We start from the raw sequence: 26,042 nt of genomic DNA, 5'->3' as shown, positions 1-26,042 counted from the left end.
ATTATCTCGTATTCCCGTTCGATAAAACATGTCTTCCTTATTTAGTATTAGATTTCCCACCCATGTATGAACTCATTATGACCAATTATTAGTTTATCGCTTAGGAATGGAGACGGGGGATTACGTCTAACTGGGAACATGAGTAAAGATATACGTTTCACTTGGTCATTCTTCGCTATCTCGTATGTTGAAGGTGGCAGTGTCAAAGAAAAGTAGTTCGAGTGCTTCACGGGCAGAAAGGACGGAAGCCATCTCTTCCTCAACAGACTAGATTCTGTTATAATCCCCCAACGATTGCTTTCCAGCCCGCAGCAATATCTCCCAAAAAGTAGGTGGTCCAAACCGTAGATCCTGCAAGTAAGAGGCCACTTAGCTTTTCCAACCAGGTATGAAACCATATCGCCGTCATCATCAACATCCACAGGTCAAGAGCGACAACCGTATAGACGAAATACCTTGACCACACACGGACTTTTGCAACGGGTCCCGATTCCCATCCTCCCACCGCCTTCCGTTCTTCTTCGGTTAAATCTTGTGCCAACCTTGCTGCTGCCTTTGGCGAAACCGAGGGATGTGAAGAATGGCGATCGGCAATGTAGAGCTCATAGAGTAGGAACGCAGAGGATAGAACGAGCATGAAAACATGGCCTGAAATGTCATACCCTCCTTTCCAAACACCACCTGCAGATTTGCATGCTGGTCCAGATGTTGCCATCTTGATCTCGAGCGTCTCTTTTAACCCAGCCTCATTGTAGAATTGAGGTTCGCAGTGGCCTCCAGTAATCTGGAAGCTGCGATCGATCAGGGCGGGTCCAAAGAACCACTGGGTGGTCAGATACCACGATAAAGTAATGATAGCATAACGCAAAGTCGCTTGAACATAGTGTTTTTGCGTGTTCGAGGAAGGTGGGCGAGTGGTGAATTGGAGTAAGCTGAATGCCAGAGTTGTCCAGAACCATCCGATCTTCACAAAATAAAGATTGAAGATATTCTTCTTTCCCGAGAAATAATTGGTTGATGGAGTGTTCAGCTCGGAGGCAAGGCCTGGTGCAAGGGGCGCGGCAGGCGGAGGAAATGCCAGAGGAGAGATGAGAGAGTATAGTGAGCCGAGACCGAGAATGACGGGGTAAAGCAAGAGTAGATATGGCGACGGTCTCCTTTGGTTCATATTGGTATCTGAGGACTTCAACAACTCAGGGTGTGAGCTCTGCGTTGCTGAGATGGGCGACGATTGAGGCGTGGATTTTCCACTTCGAAAAGTCGCGGGCATTGTTTATGAGGGAGAGAAGCGGACCGAGGGTGTGTTAGCGCAAGCAGAGCACTAAACGGTGCTGTACCGCCAGGCTGAATTATTTAGAAAGATGAAGATGGAAGACGAAGGAAAAGAACACACTGGCAGTACGAGAGTGTGAGTTGCAAGTTGCCGCACTTTCGCATTTCGACATCTGAGGTGACGTCATCTTTTATTCCCACCGGGCTGTTGTTGCGGAAGGCACAAGCGTTAGGGTGCTGTGGCTCGCTCCCTCCTTCATTGACCTCGAGGGTTCGTTAGCCATGCGTTTTTCTTTTTCATGTCTACCGTACCTAGGTCTGCAGCGAACTCCTGGGTTGCTATATTTTCTACCCCAGGACAACATCGCACTGGTACTCGCCTACTTTGCGCAGCGCGAGACTGTTTCACTACCAAAATGTACCACAAATGATGTGTGGCATCCCCGCAGCTCAGGGTTCTGATGCGTATCCATGAAGGTCCTTAAAGTATTCTTGATCATGACAGTCCTATGTTAAAATCTGGCATCGCTCTCCTTCCAAGGTTCTCGACATGTTGTTGCCTTGGCTGACGGGCAAATTAATGGCACTGAGACCAAAATGATAATCCCCACGCCACCTGCTCTGAGAATCTTAGCCCAGGTTCATATAGAGCTGTTGGATAATGAGCAACGCTTCAAGACTCGAGATGCCTGAATGTTTGCTCATGTTCAGTCCAGATCCTCAGCACAAGGGCTTCCAGTTGTTCGTTGGCCGAAAATGGTGCGAAAAGACACCCCGAATTGCGGGGTGGCGGGATTGTGGGACAATTTAGTCTACGAGCACTGGTGCTGGTGTCGAGCATTGAATAGACTCTCTGTTGGGTATTGCTCATCTTTTACTGATCGGAGGAACCTGCAACATGTTATTGTGGCCAGCTGTAGAACTTTGTTCTGTGTATATATGGTCGTGCTTTCGCCGATTGAACGGCAGAACGCCCTGTAGCAGTGCACCAAGTTCTATTCACTGAGCTCTTCATCCATTCACCATGGCCAACGAAGACGTCAAAGTCGACTCACCGAGCATGCATCTAGAGGAGATCGATCATAAGAAGGATGGCATGAACCTACCTGCGGTAGCTAGCGAGCGAATCAAAACCACCCTCTTCCAGGTCGTCTTCTCGATGTTCGTTGGTATCTCAGGGTGGATGTACAACTTTGATCTAGTAAGTATCCTCTGCTCATTCAAAGTAACTCCTTCCTCTGAAACTTTCATAGGGCTTCAGTGGCGTTGTTCTCCTCATGCAGCCATACAACCGGGCCTATGGTCACTGCGTTCCAATGCCCGACGGCAAGGGAGGCACTATTGAGCGATGTGCCCTCAGCGCAACTCAACAGTCACTCATATCACTGTCCATTATATTCATTGGTGTTGGGTCTGCAATCGGCGGGCACGTTGGTCACTATCTTGGCCGCCGCGGTACTATCCAAGTCGGCAGTCTGATCATCGCCGTTGGCTCCAGCACTATGCTCGCAACAGCAGGCAATTTCACCGCATATATGGCATGCAAGTGTATTCAGAGCGTTGGGCTTGGTCATCTCTTGGCTGCCGTACCCCCGTACGGTGTGGAGTGTGTGGCGCCAGGCAAGCGAGGAATGCTCATGGCCACGTTCAATGTTGGCCTTGGCTTAGGGAACATGGCCGCCGTCGCCGTCTGTTTAGCGTCCTCCAAGTACACCACAAATTTATCCTGGCAGACCCCGATCATCTGTCAAGTTCCTGTGGCGGTGGTCCTTGGACTCGGCGTCCGATTTTTTCCAGAGTCACCTCGATGGCTGCTTGCCAATGGCAAGGAAGATGCGGCTAGACGATCGTTCGCCAGGTTCTACTCAAAAGACCCCTTATCGCCAGTGGTTACAGCACAACTACAGGAAACTATGCACTATCTAGAAGTGGAAAGGACCTTGAATGCAAAGACCACCTGGCTCGACATCTTCCGAGGCACGGATCTTAGGCGCACCCTGACTAGTACCTTGGTTGGTACTGGTGTTGCCCTAACCGGTTCCAAATTTCTTTCGACCTATGCCGCGATATTTCTGGCCGGTGTAGGTATTCGCAACCCGTACCATATCACGTTGAGTTTTGCTGGCTGTGCCTGTTTTGGAGGCTTAATCAGCCCTTTCACATTGGAATATCTTGGAAGACGACGCAACCTCCTCGTCGGATATGCCTGCATGGGCTCATGCATGTTCATCGTGGCAATCGCAGGTTCTGTACTGGGACAGACCAGCACCAAGACTCAACTTCTCTGCACTGCTTTCATTTGCTTCTGGGGTGTCAGCTACGGCGGCTTTGTTGGCACCTCGCTCACAGTTACCACGTCCGAAATGCATGCAGTTAAGCTTCGAGGTTACGGGCAGGCGTTTGTAATCACGGTCTACGAACTCTTGAGTTTTGGCTCTAGCTTTGCCACTCCTTACATGATAAGTGCTAGCTATGGAAACATGAGGATGAATGTGGGATATTTTTTTGGCGGTGAGACCTGAACCCTTCTCGAGAGAACACTTTTATAGAACCTGCAATACTGACTTTGAGAAGGGTTGACCACTATCATCTGGGTCTTGGTTTTCGTCTTTGTGCCAGAGACAGGACGATTGACTCTTGAGGAAATTGACGATGTTTTCAACTCACATACTAAGGCCTGGTCGACTTCACTCCGGAAGAACAAGGCGAAGCACAGAAATCGAGGTACTGAGTGAGGAAAACCTCGGGTCGTGAGGATAGTGGGTCGCCGTTCGGTTTTTGTAGGATCTCCTGAGCGATCAAGGAGAGATATGGAATAGTTGTATAGAGTTACAGTTTCGAACATTAGAGCATCAAGCCTGGCAACTTGACAGCGACTGCATGTTGTCCCAATTGTTACACGTATTCATTAACCACACCCTTTCATACCCGTCATCAGCACGTATTAACGCTAGTCGCCATTGAATCCAACTCGAGGCAAACTTTTGAATTGACTAAATTGAGCTATAGTCCCAGCTATTTCTAGTTCTAGGGTGTGGGACTAGTCGGACATCTATGCAATTGCTCCGAAACAAGTCAGCCCGCAGCCGAGCATTCAAAGTGAAGTATAAAAGCAAGTCCAGATATGAGATGGTCTTCAGGTTTTTATTCTGCCCAGTACTCAGCCTAAAGGTCAAATATGTCTACTGAAGATATTGTTCTCGTCCAGCAGACTATCTGCAGAGAACGAGAAGCTCGCGACAGGCAGTGGTGGGACGAAATGCGGTCTCTCTATGGGGCAGAATCCTGGGTTGATCTCTCATGGTATCAAGGATCGGGGGTAGATTTTGTCAATGAGTCTATGAAGCTCGCGAAAGGAGGCACCACGGCCAAACACCAACTTGGACCAGTCATCGTCCGTGTCAATAAAGCTGGAACTCGAGCTCTAGCGACTGTTAGTGCGAGCATAGAAACCCGCCTGACAATGCAGGATGGTGTGGAGGTTGATCTCGTCGCACAAACAAGACTGCTTTACAGAGCGATCAAGGGCATCGATGCTCTCTGGAAATTGGAACGATTGAATTGCATTTACGAATGTGACCGGATCATCCCAACCGTGCCTGGACAATCGATCAGGATGACTCTGGACGACCTGAGACCTTTCCGAAGTTCATACAAATATCTATCATGGTTCCTGGCCGCAAAGGGACTCGCTGTCAATCAAGGACTCCCAGGTGATGACAGACCAGAGCAGGTCGACAAGCTCTACTCAGATGGGTTTCATTGGTTGAAGAATGGGGAATAGACCGTCCAGGTTGTCGTATAGTGGATGTTGATGGACAGAGTAACTGACTGTGCGGGACGTGCTGTGGGTCATTCAGGAGGTGAGAGTTACCTCGGTCTAGACTGTTCTGCTGCACGGTCAGCTGGTGTCCTCAATGACCACAAGTTCTCAGATTCTTCTAGCAAAGAGAATTACTGACTTCCGCATCCACTTCTCGCTGTGTCTTTTCGGCCTAATTTTTGCCAACGAGCCGAGCTTTTTGATTTGCTTCCCCACGCCCTCCCCAACCTTCGCATCGCCCCGGACACCTTCGGGTGCAATGTATGTGGAGGAGGAGGGCCTTGTCAAATCTGGGGAGTGCACCTTGGCGAACACCGTCCCCCATGTTAATGCCGGCATCTCTTGGCTGGCCCGCCGCTGAACTTTCGCAGGACTTCACGTTCTTTCCCTTGTTCGAAAAATAGTCGTACTCTTGCCCAAGGCAGATTTCTCTTTTTGTGGAGAGACATATCCCAACTGTCAAATATTGAAGAGCTGATCTGAAGATTGACAAAACGCTCTGAATTAGTAACTCCACGATGCCTCGTGAGTGATGTGGCTTCCGAACGAGAGTAGACAGACATGATAAGTCAAACGAAGCAGACGGGACTTGCTTGCCACGCTTGTCGAAGTCGAAAGGTGCGATGCTCAAGGGACTTTCATGGGTGTCATAACTGCCGCAAATGTGGTGACACCTGCATCTATCCTCCCGCAGCGCTCAAGCCAGGCCCAAAGCGCGGCAGTGTCCACAGGAGACGGCGTCACGATCGGCTAGATCCTGCCGCAGAGTCGTCGTTGCTTCCAGGAACAGCTCAGATTGAGAACTCAGGAGACCGGCTTTTGTCGGCATCGACAACTTCTAACAGGCCCAGGGGTGTTAGCGAGGATGAGCAGGAGGCCTATTCTGAGCATATCCAGGAAGTAGCTGAGCTGTGTCATCCTTCAAATGAGTTCTCTTCTCCACAAAGACAAATATCTCGCCATGAAATGCCCGACCAACACGGGGACGTGCTATCTGCCGCATGTCGTGACCTTGGGATTTCTCGAGATTTTATGGAACAAATGTGAGCCAGATGCGAATTGAATCCTCCCGGCACTTCATACTTGCATGCTGACCGGGGCAGGATAGCAGTCTTCTTTCAGACCTTCACGACATTCAGTCTTTTCCGAGCGCCCTATTTCATCACTAAGCTGAATCAAATCGTCTCTGTGGTCCAAGTCAGAGCACTGCTTGCTGCAGTATTTGCTTTCGCTTGCAAAGGGTTGATTCGCTCCCAAACAGTCCAAAACGAACCTCGTCTCTCAACCACGGATTACGCGGAGTTGGCGATCAACTATGCCGAAGAGGCTCTGAATCAATGTGGAGATGAAGCTCCCCCTTTGTGTGTTCTTCAGGCTTTAATCTTGACAACGCACTGGTTAATCATTAAAGGCGTCCGTGGGAAAGCCTGGAGATATGTCGGCATATGTACACGCCTACTTTTTGAATTAGGAATACACGCAACTGATGCCAATGTTGAATTTGATGGCGAGTATCTTGCAGATCCTGAAAAATGGTGCCGAGATGAAGAAGGCCGCCGCGCATACTGGGCTGTATGGGAAATGGATCAATATGCTAGCCACATCAAACGTCTCCCAATTACCTCAGATTGGACTCGAGATGGTGTTCACCTACCTGCTGAAGATGAAAAATGGCTCGCTGGTCGCCCCCAGAGAAGTTGTGCTTTAGCACGAGATTTGATCGATCGCTGCAAGAATTTGCAAGCCACAGGGAGCAAAAGTACACGCGCTTGGTATATCGTGATCGCTTCTCTAAATGCCGTGGCGCACGATATCGTTTATTCTCGAAATCATGCGCGTCGTCTAGCAAGGGAACAAGTTCGCGTGATCGCACATCAGTGGCCAGAGCTGTTCAATATCATCCAGCTTAGCATGATAGTCCTCCCGGAGGAACTCCAGTTTCATGGCCAACACCTTGATTTTGGCACGCAGACCATGGGGCTTCCACCAGTTGCTGCTACGCTACACCGCCATAGTGCCATCTACGAGATAGCCTTGATGCCTGAAGTATCTAAGGTCATTGCTCTCAGGCCTTACGTTTTCGATATATATATGAGGAAGTTACTTCAAAGAGCGCAGGGAACCGGAGATACCTTCCAGGCCGCGAATGGTCTGCCAGACGAAATGACTCGAAAAGCGGAGCAGTGTTTCCAATCGGCGGACCGCATCTTGAACCTCATCGTGAGTTGTAATGAGAGTCACTATCGATATGTCAATCCCTATGTCACGCAAGTTTCCTGGTTAGGCGCCACAGTCCAGTTGCTACAACTCCAGTTAACCGGAGATGAGTCTAAGAAAAAGGTAATCAGATCAAAGTTCGAGATCTTTAAAGCTACAAATGAGAAATTTATGCAGCACTGGAACATGTCACGGATACCCAAAGAGAACCTCGAAACATTAGAATCTCGGTTGAACCAATTCACAGCGGCTTCGCAACGTCTGATGCTACGGGAGACTATGATGGCGGATCACGCAAACGATCCTCCGCAACAGGCACGAAGTTCACCCTCTGCTCAATCCTACACTGAATCATCCATCAACGGGATTTCACAGTGCACCTCAACCTTCTCGAACGAAATTTCACAAACTCTCAATAGGTTCACCTCTAACAGTGTTGCCCTAAATGATGGAGGGCACCCTTATCTATCATTGCAAATGGAGACAAGGGAAGAACGGGGATCTGCTGCTTCCGGCTTCTTATTCACCCAACAGCCCCAACAAAGGGTACAGAGTGTGGAAGGGTCGGGCTTTGCTGATACTCCTCCATACTTGCGAGAGCCGCCTAAATCATCCTCAAATTCTCCCACATTTCCACAAAATATCAACATAAACCCCTTGTCTGAGAATCGCAACCAGATACCGCAACACCCAAGCCTCGATTCTGAGCCCATGGACTGGCTATCCATTTTTCCGGTCACGGAAATTGACGCAGATCTGACCGACTACCTGGAGATCTTCTTGGGCCATCATATGTCGGGTGGAAATCCATATTAGGTCAGGATTATTACCTTGAGATCAACTTGAATGAACCTGGAGGGAAAATCTTTTTAGGTCGCCGACGAACCTTCTATGTGAACAGGAGGCAGTTCAGATAAGCTTGCGCGTTGCACTGGGGAAAATTGGACAGGAAGTGATGGTTTCTCCCAGAAGACGTAGTTCTTGTTACTTTTTACCCAGTCAAGGTTATCGTCCATGAGCTTCATGTCAAATTTCCACAAGATCTTCGCCAGGACGATTCGGAGTTCTAGCATGGCGAGACTGTTAGACCAATTAGCTCTGGATAATTTGGACTGTGGGGGCATGCATACTGTCGACCGAGGCAAACTCGACTTCCAGTCAAGAAAGGCTGACTTGCAGCCTTGTCATCCTTACAATCTGGGTCGAGCCACCTTTCAGGGATGAATTCAAAGGCATTTCGAAAGTTACTTTCGATATGCCCAGCAACCCAAGGGTTTACGTTGACAATGGTACCTTTAGGGATAAAGTGCCCGTCCACGACTTCGCCGGGGCTAACTCGAGGTAGTCCCGCCGCGATCGCAGGATAGAGTCGAAGGCCTTCGTCGATAACAGCCTTCAGGTACGGCAGCTGCTCGGTAGCACGCCCTGAAATCTCGTCCAGGGTAGAAAATCTGGATCGGATCTCACTGATGAGCTTGTTGTAGACGCGCTGGTCTCTACAGAGGTAGTACGTAATGCCAGAAAGAGCCGTTGCTGTGGTCTCGCTTCCCGCAACTGTCAGCAGGCTCGCCTGTGTTTGAAGCTCCTCGAGCGCAGATCCTGTCCAGTCATCTCGTTGAGAGATCATGCGGTGCAAAAAGTCGACTCTCGCAGGCGGATTAGCCAATCTTCTATTGATTTGTGTCAGCCTACCATTGCGATGGCCCTCCCAGCTGCCGTCACCTACATAGCCAGCTTCTCGCTTCCATAGCGCGCCATCTTCGCACGAAGCTCATAAACCCGGCGCGGCAGTAGTTTTAGTCGCAGAGCAATCCTCAAAAGTGACCTCAGGAGTGGAAAGTACTCAAAGGAGCGTACAAAGTTAGTGTTCTTGATAAAGCCAAACAGGATCTCAATCCAATAGTGAGGCTTTCCTGGGTTCCCAGAGATGTTTCAGCAATGTCTCGAATACTGTTGCATCTTGCACTTACCAAACTCGACGCACCCGAAGGATTCTCCAAAGGCCAATTCCCCAATCACATCGAACGTCAAGTAATTATACCACTTAGTCATATCGGCAGGCTTGTCAGTGTATCGACTGGAGATCTGCTTGAGCATCATGTCGAGATAATGGTGGACGCGATCCTCTTGGCTTGCCAATGCACCGGCGGAAAAGCCATGGCTCAAGGCCTTTCGCATCGCTGCATGGCGGTCGGGGTCTGAGACAGAGACGATCTGGTGGGGATCCGATGGGAATGGTTCATACCAAGTTCCTTTGAGAAATTGTTTACGGCCCGCTTTGTGGCCGTGGATATCTTTCCAACTCGAGCTGGTGCAAAAGGAGAGTTGATTTGGCGCAATACGCACAACGGGTCCGTGTTTTTCGTGCAGCTCTTTCATGACCCACAAGTTGTCACCACTGACCCAATGCTTCATGGCGTAGAATGGCGCCACTCTCGCTTGCATGGGTCCGGGAAAGTTCGCTAGTGGATGGAGCCATAAATTGTACGCCAGGTATATCAGAATCACAAGAGCAGCCTGGGGTTTTTCAGATCAGAAGATTCGAGCTCATAGTGGAAAGTGGCTTACAACTGCGATGCACGTGAACACACTTCCAATTGTCCCAATCTCTCCATGATGAAACCGTTGGAGTTCAGTTGTTAAATGCTTCAAAGCGGAAGCCATAGGAAAAGGGTAGCTCTGAAGTAGGACCTGGTTAGACATGTTTGAGGAGCTGCTGCACGCCCAAAATAGAGAAATTGGCTTTGCGCTCGGTTTGGATATTCAATGGGCGAGATGAGATATCGTATAAAAATGCCTCTCGCGCTTGTGTGGGACGTGAGCAATATTGGGCCGCTAGACATGTGTTCGGGTAAACTCCCATTGGCTGCGGACGCACTACTCGCACGGATTCAACCCTTTATGGGGCATTATGGAGCTGCTTCTTGCACGGGAGGTCAACGAGTCGTGGTGTCCTGGTTTGCCACAAGCGGAGCGTAACAACGAGCATCTGTCGGCTCGTTCTCTCGGCCCATCAGAAACCGCTAATTATTGCGCCGAGACAAGATCACTTCACGGTGGAACTAATTCAGCTTGAGATACCCCTTTAGCGAGGAATAAGTCACCAAGGGTCGGTGCAATCCTGAGTTTGGTATTGCATAGGACTTATGCCTCAACCTTCATGAGAACAGGCCACAATCCAACATAACACAATGGCAGCTCCTTCAAATTTGAATTATACAGCCTTGCCGCCACGAGCGGAGGAGGTGGTGAAGGGGCAGATTTTCCTCTCTGATGGTGCAATTAGAGAGGAATTGGCCAGGTTCCGGCATATAAAACCTCGTACAGTCAACTCAGAGGGTGACACAGAGATCATTGAAGGCGTGACTTTCACACATCACTTCGTGCTAGGCCCGGGTGATGGTGAGGTCGTAGAGTGGCACTATGTGGAGGCAGGGCCCAAGGATGGCGAGATAGTTGTTTTTCTCCATGGCATTCCCGATTCCTGGTATCAATGGCATATGCAGATGTCCAGATTATCCAAAACTTACCGCTGCATTGCGCCCGACCTCAAAGGATATGGACAGTCCACCAAGAGTCCAGGAGATTATCGCCATGAAGGTGCCGCTGAGCAACTTTTCCAGATGCTGCTATTGATCGGGGCAGATCGCTTCAACATTGTCACACACGATAGGGGCACCTGCCAGGCGGATTTTATTGTGGCCAACCATGCCGACAACGTTCTTCGCTATGCCCGTGGCGAGCAGCATCTTTTTCATTTCAATCCACTGCTCGCCCCACAGGGTGAGATATTTATGAACGCAGCGTACAATGGCGCGCTGGACGACCCGGCCAGACTCATAATATGGGCCCACATGTCCCTGGATGTCCATCTAATGTCGGATTCAAAGCTGGAGAGATGTATCCAGGAGTTCTCGTACCCAGGCATCGCAAGGGCAGTGCCGCGTTATTTCAATTCATCGAGCTTCCGCGCCGAGTGGTTGCAACGCCGGGACCGCCTTCTCGCAGCGTGGAAATGTCCGGTCTTGCTTTTGCAGGGCTACCACAGCAAGACCCAGCCGCGGGAATTCTATCAAAACATCACCAAGGAGCATATCCCGAATGCCACGTCTGTTCAAGTCAAATTCCTTGATGGAGGTCATTTCTGGCCCCTTGAATGCGCAGCTGAAACCTCGGATGCCCTCGAACAGTTTTTCAAAAACTGATTTGACTACAAACCGGAATATTATGTTTGCGAAGTTGTTGCTGCGGAGATCATAATTCAGAGTCATCAATCTACATCGCGAAGAGTCGTAGACCAGAAAGACGGCTGACCCGAATACTCGGGCTCTAAGTCCTTCAAAAAGGGTATTACAGTCTAAATATCGAATACTAAAGTCTTTACCGTGGCGATCAAGTGACTCATGTCCCGGTGTGGGCTAACTCCTACTTTATTCCAAACAAAGATTGTACATATCGGATTCTTCTACGAACTTCACGTATCTTGAGAGGGTAATTCACCAAGAATACGAGCAGCGGCACAAGGTTCATCTGTAAAATCACTAGCCTAGGGATCCGTTCGGACCGTGCTCCAGGAAGGCTCAGGCCCAATATAAGTGAATGTGGTGAACTAAAAGCATCTCCTGTTCGAGACCTAGTGCGACTTTTGTCTCCATCTGAATTTTGCGATCATCCCAGATTGCATCCAGAACCAGGCCGCATGCAGCTTCCACTCTGGCTCCGGTGCAGCCCAGATTACATCGAAATCTCTCAGAATCTGTGGGAGGAACTTGCCCATCTCGAGAATAGAGATGTTCTTTCCAATGCAAGTTCGGCTTCCGTAGCCGAACTGTCTAGGTTAGTGGCTTACTTCTTAGAGCGGGAGACATATTCACGAGAAAGAACATACGGCAAGAAAACTTCGCTCCATCATTTTCAATCGTTCCGGTGAAGCATCGATCCATCGTTCGGGTCGGAATTGATCGGCATCTTTGCCGTAGACGACTTTGTCCATATGGATGACGGCGGCATTGACGCTGACGGTGGTCCCCTCTGGCAGCCATACTCCACAGAGAGTGGCACCCCCTCGTGGTACATATCGTTCCAGAGGAAATGCAACGCCGGGGTGCATTCGCATCGCTTCCTTCATTACAGCTTGCCTATCGGTAACGATTAGGCATGGTGGTACTGGGGAATCAGACGATGGCTGGACTCACAGATATGGCAAGCGCAAGCATTCATCATACGTCACGAATGACGATAACAGGCCTCGAGAGTCCGCACCGTCTATTTCCGCAACCAATGCTTCGTAGGCGCGAGGAGTTTTCATGAGGTAGTAGAAACAGGCGCGGAGAGAAATCGCGGTCGTATCGGAGCCAGCAAGGCTACAGAGTATCAGTCGGTCCAGGCAGAGTTTGGGACATGACCTACATATTGTTGGAGAGGTGATTGACCATGTCACGATAAGAGATCTGCCCACTTTGTGCATCTTTGGTTCTGAGCTGAGCTAGGAAATCTGTACGTTCCATCCCCTGTATCTTGGCCTGCCGATCGTACCTTTCGATTTCATCTTCGGTAATCTACAGAGTCAAACGAGTCTTCGGGGCCATGAGTCAAGGGATGCTTTACCTTGACAAACTGCACCAAAGGATCTGGCAGACGAATCCCCACCGCTTCGATGGTATTGAGCAGGCGTTTATTCCCGATCAACCACGGATGGAGACCCGGAAATTGGCCGATTACTTTCCCATACTGAAGGGCGGAAGAAAGTCGACCGATCATGTTATCAACGTCTGTGCGATTCTCCATAAAACCAAATCGACGTTGAAAGGTGACAGAAGCAATGACGTCGAAAGCATAGAACTGCAACCACATGCCTAGGTCGATTGGCTGATCCTGTAGCTCCTGCATTATATCCATGAATATTTTGGTACATTCGTTGATATAGATTTCGTAGTGCTTCATATTGGTCATGGAGAACAATTGGGCAACAGGTCTCTTGAGAGCCTTGTGGTATTCGGTGTCAGATGTTGCAAATAAGCTCTGCATCGGCCTGTCTTTATAATATGGAATAAAAACATTATAGAAGTGCGTCTTCGAGAAGTGAGCGTTTTTTCCACTTGCTGAGCATGGATGAAGGACTGACCTTTTTATAATCGGCCCCGATTCCATAGATTTGAGGTATGACGACCGGGTCCGAAATGGACACATGGTTCGGTCCAACTCGCACTATCGACCCGTATTCCTGATGAACTCTTCGGTACTCTAGAGGGGCTCTCCCAGTCAAGACAAGTGATAAGCGATACAACCCAGAAAACCTGGCGAAAAATGGTCCAGGAATCTGTCGTAGCTCCTTCTTGTAGCCTGTCTTGATGGAAAGGAGTGTGAACGAGAGGATGACGACAGCCACTCCCAGAGAAAGGATACCTCTTGAATCCATTGGGGAGATCAAAAGCGCCATGAGTCTCATAGAGTGAAGTGCGTAGTCGAAACAAGACCGCCTAAGAAGAAATATGTGTTCCACGAGAGTGCGGATATAACGAAGTCAGGCTGTCCTGAAAAAGGTCCCTCATCACCTCGGACCCCGTTGAAGACGACATGATGTAGGTGCGACATCTTCAAGGCGGACTCCTCCGCCGCTTCTCAAACGTACCTTTGGCGTAGAGGAAGTGAGACCAAAACTCTTGTGCTCGGAAGAACTTTTCGGTGCAATTCTTGCGGATGCGAACGCCTGTTCTGGTCCCACTGAGCAGCATCACGTGATCCATGGATTGTTGACTGTGATCAATACCTAGGTAACTTTTGCAGGAACACCCAAGGATCCAAGCCATGCAAGAACCATGCAAAATGGCATCTTCATCATACGTCTGTATTAAGGCCGAGGTTATTAGGTTTGTCCTGGGTGCGGTGCGACGATTCTGCATGCCTAGGTAGGTGGTGCCTGGCGACTTCTCAATAGGTACCTAGGGAGACGACATGCTGTGTGAGGCCACGTTACGCCAATGCCGGACCAGACTCGACACCCAGACCAGCCGACACTTGGCTCCCTCAAAAGGGAGGCCATAGTGAGATAGCGTGAAAATATGACCCGACCACTGCTGCAGCCGACCATGTTGGAGGTGAATAGTGAATAGGGCGGCATGTTCCTACGCCAAATGCTGTGAGTCACCAGCCCATCAGTGTGGCGCTGCTGACAAACGCCAATGAGGCTGGGGGAGGAACTGCGCCACCCGGGTGAGGGAAGGAGGAGCCATCATCAACTTGCAAACCCAGCTGAGTTCGCTCCTTTCGGTACCACAAGGTCCAATCCTAGACGGCGGATCTTACATTATGCCTGCCTAAGTACCTAGTACCCGTGTACTCACTTTGTGCTGCGTTCTGTAAAACATGACAATTTTTACGACAGGGTCCTCAACTGTTGTGAGTTCTGTATCTTCAAAAGTCCTAGCCTGGTGGTTGTTCAAATCCGAAAAGGTCTGGGGTTTCCGTCTGACATTTAAATCCCATTGATTTCCTTTGTGGAAAACAGCCGCAGATGCAGATCGGCAGAGAACAACTACCCACACCTGTGCCTGTGCCCTCTATTGTTCCTTTCTTATCCCTGTCTGTTTTGCCTCGGCCAATCCAGTCTTCTGCAGTAGCTCAGGATTCCGTCCCTTGTGCGGATCATGCATGATTCTGCTGCAAGTCAAATAACCGGCTGGAGCGTCATTTGGAAGTGCTACGCGGCCAGGCAAACAGGTCACCGCGTCTGCCTGCATCGCCTCCGCGGATGCATGCAGCCTTTACAGGCATAGTGAACTTCGATCATCGCCAGATCTTTCAATTTGTTCTCTCATCACTCATTCTGCCTGAACAAGCATCTACCAAAGAAATCTCATTCTTGCCGATTTTCATCAATCCCTAAAGTGACCAGATTGTGATCTAAGTCTTCCAGAACGAGGCGAAGTTGCAATTGTCAGCTATTGCCCATAAAACATCCTTTTCATTGGACGTAGGGTGGACGCCTGACATAATCGCCACACGGCATCGAAATCGACACAGACAGAACCCTCGAGTGTCACATAGGTCATACGCTGGACAACGCATCAGACCTGACACAAATTTGAGTTCCTTCTGAACTTCAACTTCAACTTCAACTCCTAGTTGTCATCTCTCTAGCAACCATACCATGGACCTGCAACATATGCGGAGGTCGGTTTTTTCAGGCTCCAGTAGCCTTGTCGACTTACCTGAGTATATCATCACTTCTTTTTTGCCTGGAGCGCGACCTCTCTTGGACAGATACCCTCGCCTCTTTCGTTTCCTGGGTATGTTGCTTGCTTTCTGGTATCTGGGTCCGGTGGCGAGGCTGCAAGCCATATGGGCACGGTTCTCATCAATCCTAGTGGCCGCTGTCAGTGTGTCAAGTGAGGAAGATCTTTTTGGCTATGTCACTTCATATATTGCCGAGCGGAAAACTCTTCGAGCCGATCAAACTCTTACCGCCTCTTCGAACCCTCCTCAAGAGTCCCGCAGGCGCCATCGCCACGATCCAGAATATGAAGAATCTTCAAAACGGACCAACGAGGACCCCAAGATCAAGTACGAACAGAGTCAAGGACTGCAATTGTTTATCCACCAAAAGCGGCTATTCTACATTTCCCGAAAATATGGAGAAGGACATACCTACCACGGCAATCGTTACAAGCGAATAGAACTCATAACTATATCATGCCTAGGGCGTTCTACCAAGCCTATCAAGGATCTTCTAGAACATATATATTTCTTGAACAAGGATAAAGAACGCTCTCTGACCATTATTCGAAGGCCCTATACCGGGGGCTATGGCAGCCGTTTGACCTGGTCAAGGCTCACTTCGAAACCACGACGAGCTTTGGATACTGTGATACTGGACGCGACGAAGAAGGAACAAGTCTTGGCCGATGTTGCGGAATACATGGATGATGCAACAATGACATTTTACGCAAACCATGGAATCCCATACCGCCGCGGCTACCTCTTCCACGGGCCCCCAGGTACAGGCAAGACTTCATTTGCATTGGCACTGGCTTCAAAGTTCAACCTCGATGTTTATAATCTGACACTCTTAGACCAAGATCTCACGGATTCAGATCTTATCTCATTGTTAAATCAGTTGCCCGGCCGCTCACTCTTGCTACTCGAAGATATTGATACTGCTGGCCTCAATCGAAAAGCTAAATCTGCACCAGCTCGTCGAGGAGGCGGACGCCGTGGAAAGCTACCTGAAGGTGTTGTGGTACCAAGTTCCCGTGCCAAACCCTCGGGGTCAGATGATGCTGATCTGGATAGTGACGAAGAGTCTGGCACAACTTCTCGTGTCACGTTGTCTGGCTTGTTAAATGCGATTGATGGTGTAGCTGCACCTGAAGGTCATATTCTGGTGATGACTACAAATCGCCCTTTTCAATTAGATGATGCACTGGTTCGAGCAGGAAGAATCAGTGTGAGAGTCGAGTTCAAGGCCGCATCAAAGCGACAGGCAGAAGAGATCTTCTTAAGAATGTATGTTGATCTTCCAAGTACATCCCCTCCATGGGACGAGAAAGTGGACGACAAGGTACCCCCCAAACGGGGCCACTCTGAGAAAGAGGTCCTAAAGGCCACTACCGCGGTAGACGATGCAGCTTCTGCGCAAACAAGAGTTCTGGCGAAGAAGTTTGCAGAAATCATTCCTGACCATGATTTTTCACCTGCCGATTTGCAAGATTTCTTACTCATGCACAAAAAGGACGCATCGAAGGCCGTTGAAGCTCTACCAGAGTGGATGAAGCAAACATACGAAGAACGACAGAAGAAGGAGGATGATAAGGAGGCCGATAGGGCAGTGAAGAGAGATGCCAAACGCCAACAAATGCGGCAATTTAGGGCTGAGATCAAAAAAGCGGTCAAAGAGGAGGATACTGACGAAAGTGACCAAGAAGAAGATAGGCCAAGTGTCAAAGAGACTGACTCAAAAGGCGATTCGAAGGGTAAGGCTGAAAACACTGATAGTCCTCAGAACGACGAGCAGCCCGCCGACAAAACGACAGGAATTGAAGACACTGCGTCCACCCCACAGAGCTCATGAGTTGTGAAGGATTTTCCTTCGACTCCGGCTATACGCAATGAAAGTAGATATAGACCACACGCTGGCAATTCGTCGCATTGCATGGAGCATACTTATAGGGTGTATGGTTGTAAAAATTAACGCCGGAAAAGGGTTCTTAATCGACATACAGTTCGAGAATACGTCATGGGGGAATGGTGCAAGATAGCCATAAGCGAAGAAATGCTCAGATTCACTCTTGAAATTGCATAATAAATCAGAATTGCAAAGTGTGCATGCTCCTAACTCCGCATTTATAACTTAAACTTCAGGGAGTTACAGCATCGTCGCGAATTGAACTTGTGACGGCCCTGACTTCTCTGCAACTCTCAACTGTAATGCCTTTGTGTGAGTTGATCCATTTCCCCCTTCTCCCATGCGACTGGCCTCTCGGGAGGGATGGTCTGATCATAAGACTTCCCAAGCTGACATAGAAGGTCCGCTAGCCCATTCCCGGATATGAAGACGTAAAACTTGATATATCGACTCCGCACCCGCATACTGAACGAGGTAGTCTTCGGGATGTACGCAGTCTCACCAACATTTAACGTCGCCTCTTGGTCTCCAATTGTCAGCCCCAGCTGGCCGTCAACCACTTGAATGGCATGATGCACGTTCGCGAAACGGAATGTCTCGGACAATGGCGAACCCTCGTGCCACGAAGAACCTTCGATGCACGCGATCGAAAACCGACCATCAGATTCTGCGGCACCAATGAGCGGGCTAACCACAACTCCACCTACCAAAAACCGTGGACCAGTACCAGCACGCAGAAAATAGGGCTTCAGAGCACCCGGCAGTTTATCGTCCGCGCCATCCCGCCACGGCTGAGGCTGCACCGCCGGATGATCCCTGACAGGAATCATGTCAAACTTCTCAGTCGCAGCCTTCAGCTTCGGAATCAGCACCTCGAAGATATTCCGCTCGTCGACCAACGGGAATAGCGGCCCAGCATACGGTTCGCCAATGAACCGGAAGAACTCCTCCCAGCCGCCAGGCACGATCAAGCCCACGAACTCGGTGTAATCGCCGAGTATCTGGTACTGATGGACCGTGTCGGGCGGGACGCTGGCGAGATCTCCCGCGCTAAGTGTGCGGCATTGGTCGTCCGCCCAGACGTTGACGTTGCCTTTCAGGCACAGAAAGACGTCGTGGGCTTCGCGGTGGTAGTGGAACCCGATCGGGTCGCCTTGCGCACCACCCGTCCCGACGATCGCGAACGCATTGTCGCTCTCCTTGCCTGTGACGAGGAGGCGTGTCGCCGATTTGGACAGCGGGATGTAGATGACTTCGCCGCATAATGATTCTAGGATATATGGTTGGTTGGCTTGCCCAGGGGCCAGGCGTGTAGGCTCAAGCATTCTTCACGGTGTCGCAAGACTGAGGATTTGCTGATGGTTAAAGAATAGACCTGAGAATGAGCAGCATCATCACTATGGCTAGGGGTGCCCCAGCGAGGCTATTTCAGCGTTTGATTCATGCTGCTCGGATATCCCGAGCGTGGAGCCGTAAAGCTTGTTGAGATGAGGAGTAATTCCGACATCCGAGAATGCTGTTTGGGATAGAATGGCGGTGACGACAGCCGTCCTCCACATTCGGCACGGGATATCACGGTGTTCGTCATTCTATGACCCTCTTACGCATTTTAGATCAACAGTCTGCTGTAACGAAAAAAGAAGTTGCTGGAGTCGACCCTTGACAACCTCAAAGTACGATTGCAAGTTCACAAGTCTTGAACATGGAAGGCCTGAAAGCCTTCGGAACTGACATTGGAACCATCGTTCTTCCCACATACAAAGCGTACGCCCCATTGTTGTTAAGAAATGCAGACGCCATCCGCTCAACATCACGCGAGACGCACTCATACGGCCCCCATCCCCGTCAACACCTTGACGTGTACACGCCTTCTTCAAAAACGACCGGAGACCTCAAGAACTCGGTCCTGGTGTTCCTTTATGGCGGCGGGCTTGTCCGAGGAGAGAAGATCAATCCCAATTTCGCCGGAGGACTGGTCTACTACAACCTTGGGCACTTCTTTGCTGAGAAACTCCAGATTCCAGTGGTCATAGCTGATTACCGGTTGATATCCCATGATGCTGTCTTTCCATCTGGAGGAGCAGATTTGGCAAATGCGATAAACTGGATCAGCGCGCATTTTCAGAAGCACCACCCCGAAGGAGTTGATCTCTTCGTTATGGGAAATTCTGCGGGTGGTATCCACGTCTCGACGTTCCTGCTTGCACCGGATTTCGCGCCAAAGCGCAGCCATATTATCAAATCGTCAGGGACGGGAACAAGACTACGGGGCGCGATCTTGTTGTCCGTGCCGTTCCACTTCCAGCAGGCTGACGCGAGCAGACAAGAGGTTCTTGCGACGTATTTCAAGGGCGATCATCAGTCACTGTCCCCGTATGGACTCCTGAAAAGCGCGATCCAGAACAGCTCCATTGAGGACCTCAAAGACCTGCCAGTACTTTCAATCACGGGTTCACTAGACCCGGAGGACGAGATTCTTGTTCCCAACAAGGATTTCCAAGAAGAATGGCAGAAGTCCGAGTTGGTCCGGGATTGCCTACAAGTGGTCACCATAGAGGGTCATAACCATATCAGCCCAGTCTTAAGTCTAGGTACTGGAGTGGAAGCCGAGGAGGCTTGGGCTCAGCATGTTGTAGACTTTGTTAAGAATTCCATATCTGGTCGAAGATAATTTAGAGGTATACTTCGAATTCATTACGTGGCGTCGGCTCTGTCGTCCCATGTGAAATCACTATCTACAGAAAGAGGAAAGAGCCGTGTCATAAAATCAAGCTGGTCTTGGTCGAAAGGGTCATACATGGTCTCATCGAAAAGGTCAGGTACCCCTCCCTCGGCGTTAGTGGCGAGTGAGTCTTGTGTCGTCGAGCCTGGTTCATCGATAGGTGCGGCCTCATTATTGAATGATCTCTCCTCCCTAATTCTCAATGAAGCTTTAGTTATTGTAGCGGCCGCCTTCTTCGCAACAACATTGTCATTCATGGTCTTGAGGACATCGACACTCATCTCCACAAGACGAAGTAATCCTGAGATCTCGGGCGGAGATGCAACCTTCTGTGCATAGAAGACGATAATGGAGGCAGCGTACAATGTGTATGTTGTGTTGTACCACCAGGTACGAAAGTAAGAATAGTGGCAGAACATATGGTGCATGAGTTCAATTGTTTTCGTGGCTGCAGAAACACATTTAGCCACAGCGCTATCGAAATGACCCGGAGTGTGGGTGGCTCGATGGCCAAGATACAAGAGGAAAGGACGGTAAAGGACCATTTTAACATTGTAGTAACGAAATCGAAGTGTATGACTCTGTCGATTAGCCCATGCGGGTATGTTGCTTTTCAGAGAGGTCTCGTCGCCCATACTATCCAATGATGGAGGCCGGATAATCTGTGGCAAAGCACTAAGCCAATTTTCGAGCTCAGTTTCGAGCTGACCAGCAATCATAACTTTTTGTGTAATATTTTCGCCAGAAAGATATACGGAGTAGGAAACCTTCTTGATGATTTTTGCTAGGTCAACCATGCAGTTGATCAGCATAGTCGGCGAACCATCAATGGCTGGTAGTTGCCGAGTATGGTAGATATCATCTCCAAGTGAATCAGGTCGGCCAAGGGCAAAACTGGTCTCCATTTCGAGAGAGTACAATGCCCACCATGTTCTAGATATCTCCTGATGGTGGGCTCCTTCAGTCGATGGATGGCGATTGTAGCCAGCTGAGAAACTTGTCCGAATAGCATGCCCAAGATACATGTATGCCAAATTTGGATTGAGTTCATTTTGACAGATTTTTGCCATGATGATATATGCTTGCACACTTTCTGGATCGCTACGTCCCGGGAATTCCCCGATTGCCATTGATGCAAGAGTAAACATTTTGCGTGCCCAGTCAAAACGATTCGTTGTGTCAAGAGATTCTTCATCCCACTCCCGAGTAAGAGCACCTAATGACATTATAGAATAGTAAAGTGCGATGAAGCTCTTGCTGGGATTGCTTGGTCTGTCAAACCAGATGTTCTCGCACCTGGAGAAGAATTTCACTCTATCCACAATTGGGTGGATGTAGTGGAGATTTTGGAAGTATCCATTCAGGAAGAGCTGTGATTGACGGAAGTAGAAGGAATTAGCTGACAACTTTTGCCACTCAGTAGTCGTGTAAGCTGCAGAGGTGGGCGAGAATATCTCGTTGTGGAACGTCGATACCAAGGATGAGGGCTGATCTTCGGATGGTGGAAGCTGGTCAACGTTTGACCGAGCTTGGTTCCTGTTCTGCCTCTGAATTGTTGCAAGGAATGCCAAAGATGAGGTTGGTCCATGAAACTCATTGTTCAAAGTATGCGTATTGACTTCATCAACTTCGTCGGAGACGTCCGGCCTGTTGATACTGCTGCGGAATCCACCAATTCTCCCAGAGTGAGAATCAGGGGACTGTCTCTGGGAAGGTCTAAGTTGGCGAGTTGGGGAAGAGAAGACCTTGTTGGAGACATCGGCCGATTCCGAGGTGGTAAGCAATTCTTGGGTGAAGTTATGCTGATAGATGATCTGTGACGCTTGTCGTGTCTTCAGGCGCTCAGCTCCTTCGTACTCGCAGCTTACATTCCATCCTACTAACGTCAGTAAGAAGCACAGAAAGCGGCATCTAACGCACTTTGACACTGGTGACAGGGTTGTTCCTCGTCACATCGATACTTCTTGGCCCTGCACCAGCGACATGCTCTTGCAGCCCTTCGGCGCTTCCGACCAGTTTCCGCGGCTGTGCTCGATTCGCTCATCCCAGCTACAACGAGGTGGTGTTTGTATGATGAATGCTGACACCCCGTTGACGATAGTCGGCTTTAATGATTCTCGGATTCCTTCGAAGGTGCTCGGAGCGGGAGGAATGATGAGCATCTGCTACGGGGTGTCTTGATAGTCGATAGCATGCGGGAGAGCACCCGTGACAATCTAATTTAACTAAATTCCTTGCAAGTGAGCTATTATTACTCAATATTCTCGTTATTTTGGCGTATTGGCGTAGTTGCAGGGACTTCATATGACGACTTTCCGAGAATATGAGGGGGATGGTTGTAAAGATTCTCGGCAAGTAGCTCGGCAACTTCGGAATTGCCGACGCGCGATAACATTGGAGGGAGTTGACAAGAGGACTACTAATAATTGTGACGAAACGTCCAAGTGTTAGACTGCTAAATTTTAAAGGTCAACCACAAGAGCATTCTGCAGTATGGAAGACGCTCACCAAAAGCTCGATGTAATCATCGTTGGGGCAGGTCTGGCAGGACTTGCAGCCGCCATCTCGTGCGGTCTGGCCAAACACAACATCACAGTCCTGGAAGCGGCTAGACAACTCACAGAAATTGGCGCTGGACTTCAAATCACTCCTAATGCCTCTCGCCTGTTCAAAGCGTGGGGCATCGAAACTGAGGTAGCAGCCTTGGCTGCGGAACCCTCACTTCTCGCGGTACACCGATACAGCGATGGCAAGATTCTGGCCCAGGAGGACGCGTTTGACCAAAATATACGCAGAAAGTATGACGCCCCATTCATTGACATGCATCGAGTGGATCTGCAGAAAATTCTATACAAACGAGCCATAGAACTCGGAGTGGATGTGAGACTCAACCACCGAATTTTGAAAGTGGATGACGCTAGTGGATCGAAGCCTAGAGTCGTCCTTGAGTCTGGACAGTCACTAGAATGCGATGTTGTTGTTGGTGCCGATGGCCTCTGGTCAAAATGTCGCGAGAGCATGCTGGGCAAGGCAGATGCTCCGCTACCGACAGGAGATCTCGCGTATCGAATCGTATTGGAAATCGACAAGATCACAGACCCGGAGTTGAGATCACGAATCTCCAATCCTGAAGTACACTTCTGGATAGGCCCTCAGGCCCATGCGGTCGGTTATTCTCTCCGCGGTGGAACCATGTACAATATTGTTCTGCTTTGCCCGGATGATCTGCCACCAGGTCTGTCACGATTAAATGGATCAGTGGGCGAGATGCAAGATCTTTTCACCAATTGGGATCCAATATTGACCCGTTTTCTTCGTCAAGTCGATAGTGTCGACAAATGGAAATTAATGCATAGGGCAGAAGTGCCTTCTTGGACAAATATACAGAAGAACTTTGTACTTATCGGAGACTCGTGCCATCCGATGTTACCATATCTTGCGCAGGGTGCCAACTCATCAATCGAGGACGGCGCGGTATTGGGGCGACTATTGTCATATGTTCGTTCCAAAGCCCAAATACCCTGGGCTATCGAGCTATACGAGTCGTTGAGAAAATCCCGCAGTGAGATGATAGTACGTGAAACATTTCATCAAAGGGATGCCTTTCACATGCCAGACGGAGATTCTCAGATCGAGAGGGACACTTTATTTCTGTCCCAACTGGGCAAAGAGGTTGATGCTAAATTTCCTAGTCGTTGGTTAGTATGACCAGTCCCCCAGTCTTTCTATGCCTGCTCACATGAGACATACACAGGACTTGCCCAGAAGTGCAACCTTGGTTGTATGGCTATGATGCCATCAAAGAAGCAGATAATGCCGCGATCCTGAGCCTCTCGAAACGATGTTAGCACATTCCATTCCACTCTCGAGCTGGCACTAGCTTTGAGAAATGCCTTTCGAATTGTCAATTACTTTACCGAACTTTACGGTATCATTAGAACGTTGAAGATAACGAATTCTTGCAGCCTATCATCATTCGGGTTTGCCGAATCCCACAATACCCAATTAGAAGATACTTTCGCAGAAGCATGGCCAATGGATCAACAGCTTCGCCGAGAGTGGAGTACAATCTCCTGCTCTATATTCTTTCTCTCCTCTTGTTGTTGACAATAGTCTGCCGCTTGTTCTTATCAGTGTCCTCTGGAGTTTGGCATTGTACCATCAACTCTATCAAGCATCCTTGCCTTTCAATCACTACGGCTGTACAATGGCGCCGCATGCAGAGGGTGTGTTTGTCCCCAATGGTGTTTCAACGAAGAAAGGAGCTCCTTATGTTTCGCCGCTCTATCCCAACATTGACATGCAAGCTTTCAAAGATGCCGCCGAAAAGTATCTCGCTTGGATTGGCATCCCGTTCCAGGAGAGGATCATCACGGGCTCTAGGGATCTTTACTGCTATACCGCGGATGGTCGCAAGATTCTAGACTGGACATCGGGGCAGATGTCTTGCTTGATCGGACATGGAAATCCGGAGATTGTATCTGTGATTGAAGCCTACGCCAGCCATCTCGATCATCTCTTCAGCGGCATGATTTCTCCCCCAGTCATCAGCCTAGCTCAGCGCCTTGCCAGTGTGCTACCCAAGCCCCTCTCCAAGACACTATTCCTCTCCACTGGCGGAGAATCGAATGAAGCAGCGATTAAAATGGCGAAAATATATACCGGGAAGTTTGAGATTGTTGGGCTTGGTGCGTCATGGCATGGATTGACAGCTCAGGCACTCTCATCTCAATACTTTCACGGCCGACGTGGGCAGGGTCCCTTAATGCCTGGGACGCACCAACTTCCAGCCCCTAACGCATATCGATCAATCTTTCGCAATCCTGATGGTTCCTATGATTGGGAGACTGAGCTCAACTATGGTTGGGAGATGGTTGATCGAGCATCCTGCGGGTCGCTTGCCGCATGTATCGTCGAATGTATCCAGTCGGCAGGGGGTATGCATGTCTTACCTCCAGGATATTTGACCGCATTGAAGAAGCATTGTGAGAAGCGGAATATGCTGCTCATCATTGACGAAGCGCAAACTGGATTAGGAAGAACTGGTACTATGTTTGCGTTCAACTACGAAAATGTGGTGCCAGACATCTTGACTCTGAGTAAAACGCTTGGGAATGGGATCCCACTCAGTGCAGTGGTGACGACTCCAGAAATCGATCGAGTTTGTAAAGAGCGAGATTTTATCTTTGTCACAACTCATGTGAACGACCCACTCCCTGCCGCTGTAGGTGACAAAGTGCTTGAGATTGTACTGCGGGATGACCTGGTGGAGAATTCTAGAGTCATGGGTCTGCATCTCCAAGAGGGACTGAAGAAGCTACAATCCCGTTATGGTTGTGTAGGTGATATTCGTGGTCGTGGATTGATGGCTGGCATGGAAATTGTGGGTGATCCTGTCACAAAGGAACCATCGCCAAAGCTAGCTCAGGCTCTGGCAGATATGGTGTATGAGCTCGGACTTTGGGCAAACCTTAGCAGTCAACCTATATCTGGAGGTGCATTCAGGATCGCACCACCAATTACGTCGACGCAGGAGCAAATTGATGAAGGTCTCGACATTCTAGAAAAGGCCCTCGCTGCAACGGAGGGGTCTTTGCCACTATACTGATGAAAAAAGACGTCGTGTCATCATCTGGCAGGTTTTCAGCTTTAGCATCTGCACAAATAGAGGTTCAGTGACAACGCACCATGTGAATTCCTCCGTAGTATATGCTAAATATGCCGCGGTGCCATCCTTCTTTCTGCCATCCAATGAGAAATATTTGCTCTGTGCAAAACAGCGCTGAGAAGGCCTCAATTTCGAGTAGATATAACTCAACTTACTATCTCCACTCACATCTAGAGCGTGATCCCAATCCAACTTCCATTTTACCCTCTAACACCGG

At 49.4% G+C, this 26,042-nt stretch overlaps 13 protein-coding genes across 13 annotated transcripts; 8 read left to right on the top strand and 5 right to left on the bottom strand.

The window, feature by feature from the left end:
* Positions 1–277: 277 nt before the first annotated feature.
* LTR84_007258 (uncharacterized protein) lies at positions 278–1,270 on the bottom strand (the record flags this gene model as incomplete). Its single annotated transcript, XM_064850811.1, has 1 exon — positions 278–1,270. The coding sequence occupies one exon, from the start codon at positions 1,268–1,270 to the stop codon at positions 278–280; it is 993 nt and encodes a 330-aa protein (XP_064702477.1).
* A 1,026-nt stretch (positions 1,271–2,296) lies between these two features.
* Positions 2,297–3,794, top strand: LTR84_007257 (uncharacterized protein; the record flags this gene model as incomplete). Its single annotated transcript, XM_064850810.1, has 2 exons — positions 2,297–2,473; positions 2,526–3,794. The coding sequence occupies 2 exons, from the start codon at positions 2,297–2,299 to the stop codon at positions 3,792–3,794; spliced, it is 1,446 nt and encodes a 481-aa protein (XP_064702476.1).
* A 656-nt stretch (positions 3,795–4,450) lies between these two features.
* Positions 4,451–5,056, top strand: LTR84_007256 (uncharacterized protein; the record flags this gene model as incomplete). The annotated part of the gene is made up of 1 exon (XM_064850809.1): positions 4,451–5,056. One exon carries the CDS (start codon positions 4,451–4,453, stop codon positions 5,054–5,056), a length of 606 nt encoding a protein of 201 aa, XP_064702475.1.
* Positions 5,057–5,656: 600 nt separating this feature from the next.
* LTR84_007255 (uncharacterized protein) lies at positions 5,657–8,128 on the top strand (the record flags this gene model as incomplete). The annotated part of the gene is made up of 2 exons (XM_064850808.1): positions 5,657–6,138; positions 6,199–8,128. 2 exons carry the CDS (start codon positions 5,657–5,659, stop codon positions 8,126–8,128), a joined length of 2,412 nt encoding a protein of 803 aa, XP_064702474.1.
* A 53-nt stretch (positions 8,129–8,181) lies between these two features.
* Positions 8,182–9,757, bottom strand: LTR84_007254 (uncharacterized protein; the record flags this gene model as incomplete). The annotated part of the gene is made up of 4 exons (XM_064850807.1): positions 8,182–8,392; positions 8,443–8,982; positions 9,039–9,225; positions 9,283–9,757. 4 exons carry the CDS (start codon positions 9,755–9,757, stop codon positions 8,182–8,184), a joined length of 1,413 nt encoding a protein of 470 aa, XP_064702473.1.
* A 746-nt stretch (positions 9,758–10,503) lies between these two features.
* Positions 10,504–11,517, top strand: LTR84_007253 (uncharacterized protein; the record flags this gene model as incomplete). The annotated part of the gene is made up of 1 exon (XM_064850806.1): positions 10,504–11,517. One exon carries the CDS (start codon positions 10,504–10,506, stop codon positions 11,515–11,517), a length of 1,014 nt encoding a protein of 337 aa, XP_064702472.1.
* Positions 11,518–11,945: 428 nt separating this feature from the next.
* Positions 11,946–13,730, bottom strand: LTR84_007252 (uncharacterized protein; the record flags this gene model as incomplete). Its single annotated transcript, XM_064850805.1, has 6 exons — positions 11,946–12,140; positions 12,201–12,450; positions 12,508–12,675; positions 12,722–12,870; positions 12,920–13,384; positions 13,437–13,730. The coding sequence occupies 6 exons, from the start codon at positions 13,728–13,730 to the stop codon at positions 11,946–11,948; spliced, it is 1,521 nt and encodes a 506-aa protein (XP_064702471.1).
* Positions 13,731–15,461: 1,731 nt separating this feature from the next.
* On the top strand, positions 15,462–17,381 carry LTR84_007251 (uncharacterized protein; the record flags this gene model as incomplete). The annotated part of the gene is made up of 1 exon (XM_064850804.1): positions 15,462–17,381. One exon carries the CDS (start codon positions 15,462–15,464, stop codon positions 17,379–17,381), a length of 1,920 nt encoding a protein of 639 aa, XP_064702470.1.
* A 347-nt stretch (positions 17,382–17,728) lies between these two features.
* On the bottom strand, positions 17,729–18,760 carry LTR84_007250 (uncharacterized protein; the record flags this gene model as incomplete). The annotated part of the gene is made up of 1 exon (XM_064850803.1): positions 17,729–18,760. The coding sequence occupies one exon, from the start codon at positions 18,758–18,760 to the stop codon at positions 17,729–17,731; it is 1,032 nt and encodes a 343-aa protein (XP_064702469.1).
* A 377-nt stretch (positions 18,761–19,137) lies between these two features.
* LTR84_007249 (uncharacterized protein) lies at positions 19,138–20,106 on the top strand (the record flags this gene model as incomplete). Its single annotated transcript, XM_064850802.1, has 1 exon — positions 19,138–20,106. The coding sequence occupies one exon, from the start codon at positions 19,138–19,140 to the stop codon at positions 20,104–20,106; it is 969 nt and encodes a 322-aa protein (XP_064702468.1).
* A 23-nt stretch (positions 20,107–20,129) lies between these two features.
* Positions 20,130–22,201, bottom strand: LTR84_007248 (uncharacterized protein; the record flags this gene model as incomplete). The annotated part of the gene is made up of 2 exons (XM_064850801.1): positions 20,130–22,033; positions 22,078–22,201. 2 exons carry the CDS (start codon positions 22,199–22,201, stop codon positions 20,130–20,132), a joined length of 2,028 nt encoding a protein of 675 aa, XP_064702467.1.
* Positions 22,202–22,650: 449 nt separating this feature from the next.
* LTR84_007247 (uncharacterized protein) lies at positions 22,651–24,005 on the top strand (the record flags this gene model as incomplete). The annotated part of the gene is made up of 2 exons (XM_064850800.1): positions 22,651–23,855; positions 23,912–24,005. 2 exons carry the CDS (start codon positions 22,651–22,653, stop codon positions 24,003–24,005), a joined length of 1,299 nt encoding a protein of 432 aa, XP_064702466.1.
* A 359-nt stretch (positions 24,006–24,364) lies between these two features.
* On the top strand, positions 24,365–25,765 carry LTR84_007246 (uncharacterized protein; the record flags this gene model as incomplete). Its single annotated transcript, XM_064850799.1, has 1 exon — positions 24,365–25,765. The coding sequence occupies one exon, from the start codon at positions 24,365–24,367 to the stop codon at positions 25,763–25,765; it is 1,401 nt and encodes a 466-aa protein (XP_064702465.1).
* Positions 25,766–26,042: the final 277 nt, after the last annotated feature.

The sequence above is a fragment of the Exophiala bonariae genome (assembly GCF_035927105.1).
Source record: "Exophiala bonariae strain CCFEE 5792 chromosome Unknown scaffold_28, whole genome shotgun sequence".
NCBI classification, from domain to species: Eukaryota; Fungi; Ascomycota; class Eurotiomycetes; order Chaetothyriales; family Herpotrichiellaceae; genus Exophiala; species Exophiala bonariae.
The sequence above is the reverse complement of the archived record's forward strand: the minus strand, read 5'-3'. Positions and strand labels throughout refer to the sequence as shown.